The sequence below is a fragment of the Pongo abelii genome, chromosome 14 (genome assembly GCF_028885655.2).
Source record: "Pongo abelii isolate AG06213 chromosome 14, NHGRI_mPonAbe1-v2.0_pri, whole genome shotgun sequence".
Lineage (NCBI taxonomy): Eukaryota > Metazoa > Chordata > Mammalia > Primates > Hominidae > Pongo > Pongo abelii.
This window is the reverse complement of record NC_071999.2, coordinates 41073309-41086281: the sequence shown is the minus strand read 5'-3', so window position 1 is coordinate 41086281 and position 12973 is coordinate 41073309. Positions and strand designations below refer to the sequence as shown.

General features: G+C 39.4%; 1 protein-coding gene across 2 annotated transcripts in view; it reads left to right on the top strand.

The window, feature by feature from the left end:
- The window catches only part of DCLK1 (doublecortin like kinase 1), a 357223-nt gene that overhangs the window by 1104 nt on the left and 343146 nt on the right, over window positions 1-12973 (top strand). For both annotated transcript variants that reach the window (XM_024230846.3, XM_024230848.3), the window contains exon 2: window positions 4195-4589. In XM_024230846.3, the coding sequence (XP_024086614.2) occupies window positions 4214-4589 (376 nt within the window). In that variant the 5' untranslated portion in view covers window positions 4195-4213. The remainder of the gene's footprint in view (window positions 1-4194; window positions 4590-12973) is intronic.

Here is a 12973-nt window from a genome sequence, read left to right as displayed (position 1 = left end):
CACACGTTCAGCGACCACACTGCAGGGTGTTCCGTGAATACATTTTATGACTGTTCCTAAATATATTGCCTTTCAGTGGGAAAGGAAAGTAGGACAGCGTTTTAAGTATGAAATGTCACATGGATGCAGGTCAGAAGGGATTTTTAAGAGAGGTCATATAGAGGAAAATTATAAAAGATAAGCGCACACCCTGTGATGTCTACGTCCGTGGTGGTGCATGGGCCTGGAAGGTATGTGTGCGTTTTATTTCATGCCAGTCCACCTGAATCCTAATCCCACGGTTAAAATATGCCTTGAGACTTCCAGGTCCAGCATCTATTTAGATGTGGTAGCATTTATGCCATTTTTTTTTTCTTGGTATATATGTGTGTAAATTTCTGAAACAAGAACCATGTGCTCATCTAGAGAAGGATGAACATAGATTCCTCAAAATGGTGAGAAATCCCACCGAGAACAGTCAGGGATGTTGGTTTCTTGAAATGGCAGGATTTATAGGAAAAGCTCTGATGAGAACCAGTGGCCCTTCTTACCTCCAGTGTCTGTGGTCCCTGTGGCTGAGGTGCTGTGGTTACCATCCTGGTGCCATTGCACATGTGCACTCAGGCCCTTGGCCACCTATGGTCTCTGAACATTGCGCTGTGTGTTCTCGCAGCCTTCCTGTGCAGAAAGTGTGAACCTGTGGAAGGCCAGTGGATCTTCAGAAGCTCATGCATGGTTCAAATGTATGACTAAGCCAAGGTGAGGGAAAGAACACCTATTTTGTTGCCACGAATAATTACCAGCACGCTAGGGTGTGGAGTGTGCTTCATTTAGAGGTAGCTGTAGCCTTGAAAATGATTTCACTCTGAGTATGGTTTCTTTTGTCGACACCATTGCCCACTTTTGGACAGATTCAGGGAAGGGAAGTAAAAGGTGTAGCCCTGCCCTGGATGAACCTGTGATCCAGTTTGAGGAAATATGCAAATAAAATGAAACAAAGTAAACCTTTTTTCTATTTTAAATTGTTCTTTTCTTCTTTTTTCATCTGGTGTGGGAATTCTTGGTCCTAAAAGCCCGTTCCCCCAGGGAATTCAAACTATTGCCAAATTATTTGGCCTTTGCCAGTTCTCAGTCACTGAGAATTCGATGTGCACTCTTTCTGGTAACAGAACTGTGCCATCCTTCCCTATGGCCCTGCTTGTTTTCTTTTAGTTTATATCAATTTGGAAGGAAATCCCCAGACTCCTAGTGTTGGGAGAATGATCACTGCCTTTAAGAATAAAACACAAACTTCAAAAGTGAGTTTGGCCTTTATAATTTACAAAATGTTGAAGAGCTTAGTGAGTTGGTGTGAGTACTGGGAGTGTCTTCCACTCCACCCCCAAGACACACTCCCTTTTAGAAGACAAGAGAGCTCACTTTAAAACCATATAAATTAAAAAGTAAGAGCAGTTACCAATATCATGGACAAAAATTGGTTCTGTTTAACAACTAATGACTACAGGATTGGATATCAAGTGATCATTGTTTTAAAGTTATGTAACATCAAAATCAATGAAACCACTTCAGAGCTGCCTATATATAGTATAACTGTTTTTGAAAAATGCAAATTCTGACTACTATGAGTTATTAAGAGGCAAGAAATAGTTTTCATATTTGGAGGGAAAAAAGTACACTGAACTCATTAACACTCCAGATTTAAATCACACTTCATTTCTCCCTCCCCAGACCTTCAGTGGGGTCAGCAATAGACCCATAAGCAGGTAGATAGAATCACGAACATCAGAGGCTTGCTGACCACTGCTTCCTCTGTGTGCAGACGAGGTCTGGATCAGTTATGTGGCCTGTCCAAGGTCACTGAGCTAGTTAGGAGTGAGGGCTTACAAAATCCTGCTTCTCATGCTGAAGAGGAACCGGTTTCAAAGGAGCAAGGGATGGAAAACACCAGCTTTGGAGTTACAGTACATCTGGGTTCAAATCTCAACCCCTCAGTTATAATTTTGGGACCCTGGATAAATTCCATACTCACCTGAGTATTAATAATATTACCTACCTTGTTGGATTAATATGAGGTTTAGAAGAGAATTTTTAGCATATTATACAACTGGTTGATGAGTAATAGTGTCAGGTACCTCCTAGACCTTCAATAAATATTGCTTTCTTCCACTTCATTTCTGGAGTACCAAATCTCTAGCCATGCTTTCAGGTGTGAAATTTTACCCACTCTGAATGGATCAGAGGTCAGTTTACTGAGGGTCAAAGAAAGGTTGGGGAGACAGTGGTACATTGCTGAGTGTTCACTGACCTTCAGAAAGGTGATGTCCATCTATATGGTGGGACTTGGGGAGTGCTTGTAAGGTTCTTGCTCCAAATTTTCCATTTTCCTGATATTCTATTTCAACATGCCTGAAATTTTGATATTAAAATGTCTTTCCTTTGAATGCTTTGGTCTTTCCACTTTCTAGATTGTCTTGTTAAAACACAGATTCCCCTGCAAGACTCCACAAACCTTTATCAACCAACCCCTCAGCAAGGATGAACTGGTCCCCCAGGCAGCTTGCTGTGGGGACCAGGGGGTACAGATGTACCTTTCAAAAGGTCATGAGATGGAGATCAGTAAGAAAGCAGGGGCCTCTCTTGCCAGAAAGGAAAGATTCTATTCCTGCTAGCTCCTTACGTGTCAGGGCCAGGAGCACAAAAACAGATTTTATTAATTAAAAAATTAGTACTTATCACATGTCAGACACTATGCTAAGAGCTTCATGTGCATGAACTTATTTAATAGTTAATACTGATTACGAGGTAGGTACTGTTCTCATTCCCATTTTGTGGTTGAGGAAATCAAGGCTTAAAGATGCTGAGCAAGTAGATTTTTCAAGCTTACACAGCTAGCATGGGGTCAAGTGTAAATCGACATCTTTAAGCCTCAATTTCTTCAATCACAAAGATAGAGAGCCTTAATGAAAGGAAGAACCAAGAAATGTACTTCCAAATAACATTTTTTTCCTTTCTTGTTGTTCCTCTTCCTTCTCCTCCTCCTCTTCCTCTTTCTTCTTTTTTAAAACTCAACTTTTCTGAAGTACTAAATATAAGTAAATGAAGTATAGTGAATTTGCTTTTAAAAATATTGAATGTGTGAATATGTTGGAAAATCTTCTTTAAGTTGGTCCAACCTACAGATTGATTTAATTTGCTCTCCATCTGGCCATGGGGCACACAAACACTATGTAAAACTTTTACAATCTGACTGTTATGCTGCCTGCCCTCTCTTTCTGTCCCAGCCCACCATAGCTACTTATCTTTCACTGTATGATGATATGAGAGCTTATTTTCTTCCTGCTACCAGGATTAGCCCTCTGCCTTGCAAGGAGCAGTGGGCTTTGGAGTCAGGGAAACCTGGAACAGAGTTGCTGGTACAGCATTTCTCAACTGTATTACTCGGAGCAATTTAGGGGAAATTTTTCTGTGCCTCAGTTTCTTCATTTGTAAAGCAGGACAATACTTTGGAAAATTGTTGTGTCTACTGGGAATAATATCTGTTTGAAGCCTGATGCACCGCGGGCAACCTAGGAGCTGCTTCTAACAAATTTGTGGTTGATTAATAAGCTGTTTCCGATGGGATCGGCTCCTTCTGTTGACAGCGTGCAGAGGAGCCTGTGTTTATTTTGTGGGAATTCACATCCCTTTCTCTTTCTGTCCCACTTGATAACTCGTATTAAATATGTCATCAGTTAAGGCAATATTTCCACCCAGCTGTTCTGAAGCAGACCCTTTGAAATCATGATCTCAAAATAACATCATCCCAAAGCTTTGGGAGGCCAAAGGGGTTGGGGGGGGAGGGGCGGAGGATCACTTGAGGCCAGGGATTCAAGACCAGCCAGGACAATATAACAAGACCCTCATCACTACTGCTAAAAACAAGCAAACAAACAAACAATGAAGGAAATTAACCAGGTGTGGTGCAGGCACCTGTAACCCGCAGTAGTCCCAGATACTCTGGGAGACTGATGCAGGAGGATCATTTGAGCCCAGGAGTGTGAGGCTTCAGTGAGTACTTTAGTGAGTGCCATCTCACTGCAGCCCGGTGACAGAGCAGGACCCTGTCCCTAATTAAAAAAAAAAAAAAAAAAAAAAAAAAAATATATATATATATATATATATATATATATCACCTACATCAATATGTGTGTCTGCTTTTGTTTCTGGGGCTCGCAGGTCCTACTTGAAGTCCATCATGTCCTTCGGCAGAGACATGGAGCTGGAGCACTTCGACGAGCGGGATAAGGCGCAGAGATACAGCCGAGGGTCGCGGGTGAACGGCCTGCCGAGTCCGACGCACAGCGCCCACTGCAGCTTCTACCGCACCCGCACGCTGCAGACGCTCAGCTCCGAGAAGAAGGCCAAGAAAGTTCGTTTCTATCGAAACGGAGATCGATACTTCAAAGGGATTGTGTATGCCATCTCCCCAGACCGGTTCCGATCTTTTGAGGCCCTGCTGGCTGATTTGACCCGAACTCTGTCGGATAACGTGAATTTGCCCCAGGGAGTGAGAACAATCTACACCATTGATGGGCTCAAGAAGATTTCCAGCCTGGACCAACTGGTGGAAGGTGAGCGCTGTGAGATAACCCCCACGTGACCCTACAGGTTCCAGGCTCAGATTTCCAGTGTTGTAGCCGATTCGCATTTGCTCTCTGACAGTTGGCATTCAGCCTTATGGCTGTGATCCTTATAGTTTCACACATATGAATGTGCTATTGTGTAGTGTAAAAAGGAAAAAAAATTAATGGTATTGTCAGGTAGCTTATAATAACGGGCCAAGGGAAAAAATGCCTAATTCTATAGCATTCTCTATTTTCTTTCTCATACCCATGCTGCATTAATTTTAAAAGTCCATTTATGTCTTCAATCTCATAGTTTATATTCGTTTCTAAATGCAAATTAAACTTTTGCTATCACGATATCCGAAAGTACTTGAATTGAAAATGACAAATGGATCATGAAATTTCAGAGTTGAAAGGAACCTTAGATAGCTATCAAACCCATTAATTTTATCTTTGGAGTCTAAGGACCAGAAAATTCAAATGACATGTCGGTGGTTACATGGTGCGATAGTGATGACCCTGGACCAAAACTTAGGTTTTCTGACAACTCGTTCCACTGCGATGCTTCCTTTTGAGTTTAAAGGATTATTGTCTTTCTCTGATTTTTGAGGATATGCAGGGACTAATCTGTTCAGTTTAATTTTTTAAGTCCAATTTAGGTTAATAGTAATTATCTGTTTTAGTCATTTAATGTGGAAATAGGACTGTTTGCATCCATGGGTGCAGCCTGGTATCTTATGCAAGCAGAGAAGGTCACTGACCCTGGGCTACACTTGCCCCAGGACTGACCCTGTTCGAACAGGGCATAAAGCCTGTCATTGCCTTAGAAATCATCGCCAATTAAAATGAGTTGGAGAAAAAAGACTGGGATTAAATGTATACCAAGGTGCAAAAAAAGCTAGCAGATCCTCTTTGGAGAGTTGGTTTTTCTGAGATTGAGATCTCAAGGCCCTGATGATGAAGAAGTAGATGGCACAAAAGAACTCGGGAAAGGGAGGTTGGATGGAGTGTTGGAAGAGCTTGATTTCATCTTGAGTTCATTTTTACTCCAGAACTATTTGCTCAGGCCGTTTAACTCAACTGGGTCCAGGAGGGATGCCACATAATCCCTCCCTCTCTTGTGCAGGTAGCAGGAAGCACCCGTTGCAGCCCTGTTGGAGTTGGGGGCTGCTCTACCCTGACCGCACACTGACAGAGCCCTCTTGTCCTGCTTTGTAACTAGTGTTTGTATGTGACTCAAGGCTGGGGACTTCTCCCTTTTTGCTCCCCTTCATCCCTTGGCAGGAATGCCAGCCTGATCACAGTGTGACTGGCCTTGAGAGCGTGCAGAGGAGCCTGTGTTTATTTTGTGGGAATTCACATCCCTTTTCGGTGACTTGACATGCTGCCAACATGCCTGTGGACTTGGCTTTTTCCTTCTATTCAGAGGGTGGAACTTCCAGTAAATTAAAGGAGAAGAATTAACATGAAATTTTACCGTTTCAGCTTTAATTTCTGTGCCCTGTCCTTTGCATGACCTTTGGAAATCCAAGGTTAAATGATACATTTGGTGGTATAGTCTAGGGGATCTGGATAAAAGTCATACGCAAAGTCAGGTGCATGACCAGTCAACAAGCCATCCATCTGAGGGCTGGTAGTACTGTAGGGAAAAATATGGCAAGATCTCAAAGCACATCCTAAGACAGCCATGGGTTGACACCTCACTCTGTTCCAGAGTCACTTGTGTAGCATCTATGGGGGTTGGGGTACTTCAATCAGTTTCCCACCCAGAAATGATCTTTACTTAGAAGTGGCCGAAGATACTCCAATGACTCCCATCCACCAAGGAGAGGGTCTGGGAGGTGGTAGATGACAGTACTCCCTTCACATCTAGGGACCAGCAAAATTATGGCATGCTTGTCACCATCTTCTTTGTCTTTGTCTTTTACTGCAAAATAATGCTTTCTCTGAGGGGCTGATGTCTTGACTGAAGGTAATAATGATAGCTCTCAGTTATTGAGCATGTGCCAGGCACTGGCCAAATCCTTGCATATATGAATACATTTAATTCTCACAATGATCCTAGGAGGTAGGAACTGTTATCCTTATACTAAGGTGAGAAAAGGAAGGTACAGTGTGGTTAAATGATCTGCTCAAATTCACAAAGAAAGAAATGGTAGAGTTAGGATTTGAACCCAGGAAGGCTAGTGCCAAAGCTTGAGCTCATAACTACCTCTAAGATGCTGCATGCTATGAATTCAACTACTATATTGAGTTTTTCCCCTCAATCCATATGAAGTAACTGCCGACTGAATATTCTGATGTTTAAAAATGACTTTTTTGGAAAAAAAACATTATCTGATTGAATGAATGGTAACTTTGGTACAGTGTGTGAGTTCACCATGTTGGCTGCATTTATTTTTTGAATTTTCATTTAAAACAGATTTTTTTCTAATTCATAACACTGACAATTAGCATGCAGCTGCACTTAGTGTTTAAATAGCTGGAAATTCATTTAGATTCACCTCTTTGTCAATTACATTTTTTGCTTAGTCTGTTAAAATGCAAACCGTTGCTTCATATTCATCATTAGGCTCATATCTCTCACTTTACATACTAATTTTATGTAAACATCAATGCATGTTATTAGCTTTTCATTTCCCCTTCCAATATGATGATGTTTGAGTTTTAAATTAAATCCTTTTAGTGGGTGCAGTGACAAGTGTATTGGACTTATAGTTATTTTCTTGCTCTTTCTCACTTGCTCTCAGACTAAAAATTCTGAATTACAATATTTGTGAATTTCTTTATCTATAACAGTCTTGTGGTCACTGTCACTGTTTTGTTTTTATCTATGCATTATTATGCCTAAGTGTGGTTTAAGCATGTTGGTAGAGCTAGCTATATGTATTTAGCTGAGCCAAAATTATACAGTCAGTGTGAATGTGTGTGTCTATGATAGTATGTGTGTCACCTATGCACATATGTATGTATATACACACATATTCACACACATACACTTAAGAGCATTCCAAAGGTGACGCTCTTGTTTGCTTTCAAAATGGCCTTAATATGTTTTTTTAAAAAAATCATGATGCTTAATAAGGAAAGTTGAACTGCAGGCCTATTTCTGCAAGTGATTCATCTTGAGACTTGGCCCCATTTCCCCCAATTTTGCACCATCTATATTCTACTGTAGGTATGTAAATGTTGTGATGATAAATAAAGGTGTCACATTTAAAGCCTTTGAACTCTTAGGAGAAAGATGTAATGTAAACCTGGAGCATTGATGGATTGACTGATTTGTCCTTCTTTTAACATCTTATGAAAATGTACATGTGAGAGGGCCAGAACATTTTCTTGAAACATTAAGATAAAAACTCTGTAGATATGTAATCTTCTGGATACAAATAAGTGCATTTGTTCATCAGATCTGCACTGTTAGAGATGAGTCCCTCTTCTTCGGTTCTCATGCACGGCTTGGCTTTTCACTAACCCTATATGGACATTGCCTGACTCTGGAGCTGTAGTTTGCATAAGGGCTTTTTCCAAGTTTCTATCATAATCCCCCTCTCAGGATTAAACCCATGCTTCACCCCACAGTTAGGGAATCTCTTTCCTACCATAGCCTCTGGGTTACCCATCTTTTCCTATTCCCTAATAGAGCATCCTCTACTTTATTTCCCTATTTCACTGGCTTTCTCTATGCCTCTCCTTGCTATACTGAATTTTTTAAAATTAATTTTTAATAGCTATAAAATTTGCTCTTCCTAAAATTCCTCAGAGGGGACCACTTTACTAGTTTCTTTTTCTTTTCTTTTTTCTTTCTTTAAAAACAAAAGCAAAAACAAAAAACAGGGTTTTGCCATGTTTCCCAGGCTGGTGTCGAACTCCTGGGCTCAAGCCATCCACCCACCTCAGCCTCCCAGAATGCTGGGATTTCAGGCGTGAGGCACTGCGCCCAGCCTACTAGTTTCTTGAGTATCCTCTCAGAGATACCAGTGCATGTGAAGGACACATATACAGAAATGCCCCCTTATCCTGGAAGGAAATATGTTCTGTGACACCCAGTGGTTGCCTGAAACTGCAAATAGTACTGAACCCTGTATATACTGTGCTTTTTTCCTATGAATACATACCTATGATAAATGTATGTATATGATGCAAGGTATATGATAAAGTTTAATTTATAAATTAGGCATGGCAAGAAATTAACAACAATAACAAATAAAATGGAACAATGATAACAATATACTGTAATAAAAGTTATGTGAATGTGGTGTCTCTCTCAAAACATCCTTTTGTACTGTACTTGCCCTTCTTGTGATAGAGATGGAAGAAGCAAGATGGCGTGAGAGTTCATCACACTACTCAGAACTGCATGCAGTTTAAAACTCATGAATTGTCTCTTTCTGGATTTTTTCATGTAATATTTTTGGACCTCGGTTGACTGCCGGTAACTGAAACCATGGATAAAGTGGGGCAGTACTGTAATTTTCCCAGAAGGTAACTTTTTATGCCCACAGTTCTGCACCTTGCTTTGTGTTCTTAACAATATATCCTGAAGACCTTTCCATATCGGTACATCCAAAACTACTGTGTTCTTTTACTGACTTCATAGTACTCCTTTATACAAAGGTACCATCATTTATTTAACCAGTCTTTTATCAATGTGCTTTTAGGTTGTGTCCAATTCTTTGTTATTACAGACAGTTTTGTGATGACTATCCTTGGATAGATGTTTTCCACTCATGTAGGAGAATATCTTTAGGATAAATTCCTAGAAGTAATATTGTTGGGTACAGAGGTACAAGCATTAAAGTTTTAAGCACTATGCGAAATTCCCCTTCATAAAAGTGGATTCAGTTTACACTCCAACCACTTATGCTGTTTCTCTACCCTCAACAAGATGTTTTGAAATCAGATGTTTCCCATTAACTAACCCATTAAGAAAAGAAAACTATGTGTCTCCTCATAGTTTTAATTTTCATCTTTTCATATGTCTAAAAGGCATTTGTATTTCATTTTCTGTGTGTTGTCTCTCCATCATTTATGATCATTTTCCTATCAGGTTAGGGTATTTTTTATTAACTTGTAGAATTTTTTTTTCTTTTAAATATATTAACTCTTTGTAATAATGATTGAGAGGGCAGTCATGTGTCATTTAATAGTGTGGATATGTTCTGAGAAATGTGTTGTTAGGCAATTTTGCCATTGTGGGAACATCATAGAGTGTACTTACACAAACATAGATGGTGTAGCCTCCTCCACACCTAGGCTATATGGTATAGCCTATTGTTCCTAGGCTACAAACCTGTACAAATTTTTACTGTACTAAATACTGTAGACAATTATAACACAATGGTATTTGTGTATCTAAACATATCTAGACATAGAAAAGGTACAGTAAAAATATGGTGTTATAATCTTATGGGACCATTGTCATATATGTAGTCTGTCATTGAACAAAATGTTGTGGCACATGACTATTTTTTCCAGATTTCTCTTTAGTGACTTCATTTATTGTGTTTTTTGCCGTGTAGATGTACAAAACAATTATATAATCAAATGTATTATTCTTTATTTATAGCTTGATTTTCATGCCTCTTGGATCCTCTGTACACTGAGATCATAAAGCCATTTTTCCTCATTTTCTTGTGGTATTTTTATGTTTTCACTTAAAAAATATTTTAATGGAAGTCATATTGTTATAATATGTGAGATAGGGATTCAGTTCAACCTTTTTTTTTCCCAGGCTATTTGCTTCATTTCTTTAACATTATATTTTCAGATTAATTTGGACTTATACAAGTATCATAGAGATAGGAAGTTCCTGTTTACCCTTCACCCATCTTCCCGTAAGGGAACAGCACACACAATCATGGTGCAATGAACAAAACTAAGAAGTTAACTATGGTACAATACAGTAATTGAACTACAGGCTTCATTTGGCTTTCCTTCGTTTCCCCACTGATGTCCTTTTTTCATTCCAGAATCACACATTGCATTTAGTTGTTGTGTCTGCTTCTCCTTGAAGCTATGATGGTTCTTCAATCTTTTCTTATCTTTAATGACCTTGACAGTTTGAAGAATACCAGTCAGTTATCTTGTAGAATGTCCCATAGTTTGGGTTTGTCTGATGATTAGATTGATGTTATGCACAGAAGTCATGTTTTGTCCTCAGTACATCATTTCAGGGGGTACATGATGTTGATATGTCTTGTTGGTTACCTGTGATCATTTGGTGAAGGCAGTGTCTGTCAGGTATATTCACTCTAAAGTTATAATTTTCCCCTTTGTAACTAATATTTCGGGAAGAAACTTTGATGCTATGTAAATATCTTGTTTCTCCTTAAGCTTTTGCCCATGAATTTTGGCATTTATTGGTGGATCTTGCCTATAGCAGCTATTACTATAGTGTTCTAATGGTGATTTTCTTTTCCCTCTTTACTTGCCAAATTTCTAAACATTACTGTCCTCCATTTTCCTGTCTTTGGATCATCCACTGTGATCTCATCAACTGACATTATTTTAACCACTCTTTTAAGGCCTATTACTCCTAAATCAGATCTTTCTTCTGCACTCCAACTACCTGGATATATAGAACTGTTTCTCTTCCTTAGTTCTTTCAATCTCAACATGTATAATTGTGGACTCATTCTTTTCCATTTTCCAGAATTCATTCTTTCTCTCATGTTCCAGCTCTTATTAAATAGTGTTACCATCTGCTAGGGTCCTAATGTTTGGGACCCCCTCAAAATTCACATGTAAAGGTATTAAGGGATAGGGCTTTTGGTAGGTGATTAGTTCATGAAGCTGGAGCTTTTATGAATGGGATTCATTGCTTCATGAAAGAGGCCTCCAAAAATTGCCTTGCCCCTTCAACCCTGTGAAGATACAATGAAAAGGCACCATCTGTGAGGAAGTGGGGCCCTCACCAAACACTAAATCTGCCAGTGTCTTGATCTTGGACTTCCCAGCCTCCAGAACAGTGAGAAATAAATGTGTGTTGTTTGTAAGCCTCCAGTTGATGGTCTTTTGTTATAGCAGCCAAAGGACTAAGACACCACATAACTTAACATCACCCTTAACTTCTCTCTCTCTTAATCCCTCAAATGCAAGCTATCATTAAATTTTGTTGATTCTGCTTAAGACATTTCTCCATCTTGTTCTCTCTTCTCCATCCCTATTTCTGCTTGCTGGAAATCTCCAACTGATTGGCTTCTAGGAACTTCAAATTTAATATGTGCACCGTCAACTTAATTTCCTTCTTTACTGCCTAATCCAAACCTGTTCCCCTTCTAATCGTACCTATTGTGGTGTATGGGAAGTAGGCCCAAAGAAAATTTTCATGTCATCACTTCAGTGTCTTTGTTGCCTCATATTTCCTCAGAACCCACATCCAGTCAATTGCCAATTCTGGCTGGTTGTGTCTGCTAAGTACTCCTCGTAGCATCCACTCCTCTGTCCCTAGTGTAGATACATAACATTCAGTTCACCTCCTCTCCTGGTCGGCTGTAATGACTTTCTGGGTGATATCTTGACTTCTCTCTCCCCATGTTCACTTCAGCCCCTCATTCACACTGCAGCCAGTGTAACCTGTCTATCACCCAGGGCTGATCATGTGTGAAACTCTGACCTTGTTGCCTGATGTGGTTTTATCTAACTCGTCTGTCTATGGAATCATTTTTATTTCTTTTTTTTTTTGAGAAAATGTTTTAATATATCACAGAATATCCCTTTCTGTACTGTGCAACAGAGCATATTATTATTTTATTTTTATCTGGAATGTTCTCCCCTCTCTTTTTTGTCAATGGTAATCTTGCCCTTGCTTCCAAGGCCAGTGTGAATTCCACTTCCCTTTCATAGATAGCCCAATGGGAAGTGGGAAGTGACTTCTTTCTCCTCTGAATTAGGATGGCCTAGACCACTTACTTAGCAATTATCACTTACTGCCTTGTGGTGGAATCTTTTCATAGACACATCTTGCTTTCTAACCTATTTGAAGACAGACTCCTGACTTAGGTTTCTTTCCCTTCCCAGAGTGGCTAAGTTAGGTCTTGCACCTATGACTCAGGATTTAGGAGGTTGTTTTTAATTTTTAGGTTTCATTGTTAATGTTGTGTGTGCTTGTCACAGTTTTGTTATTTGTTGTTTTGTTATTAGGCAAAATTTTTTAGCAATGAGATTATGGGTATAAACATTTTCGTGGCTCCAAGTAGTTTTCCATGTTGCTTTTTAAAATGATTATTACCATTTTAATGTCTGTAATGGTGTTTTCTATTTATACTTTATTTTGTGTTTATCCTTTGTCATATATTTTAGCACCTTGTATTATTTTGTTGCTGCAACCTCAATACCACTTTATTTTCATTATTCTTTTGTTGCAATTATAATAGTTACAAGAGTAC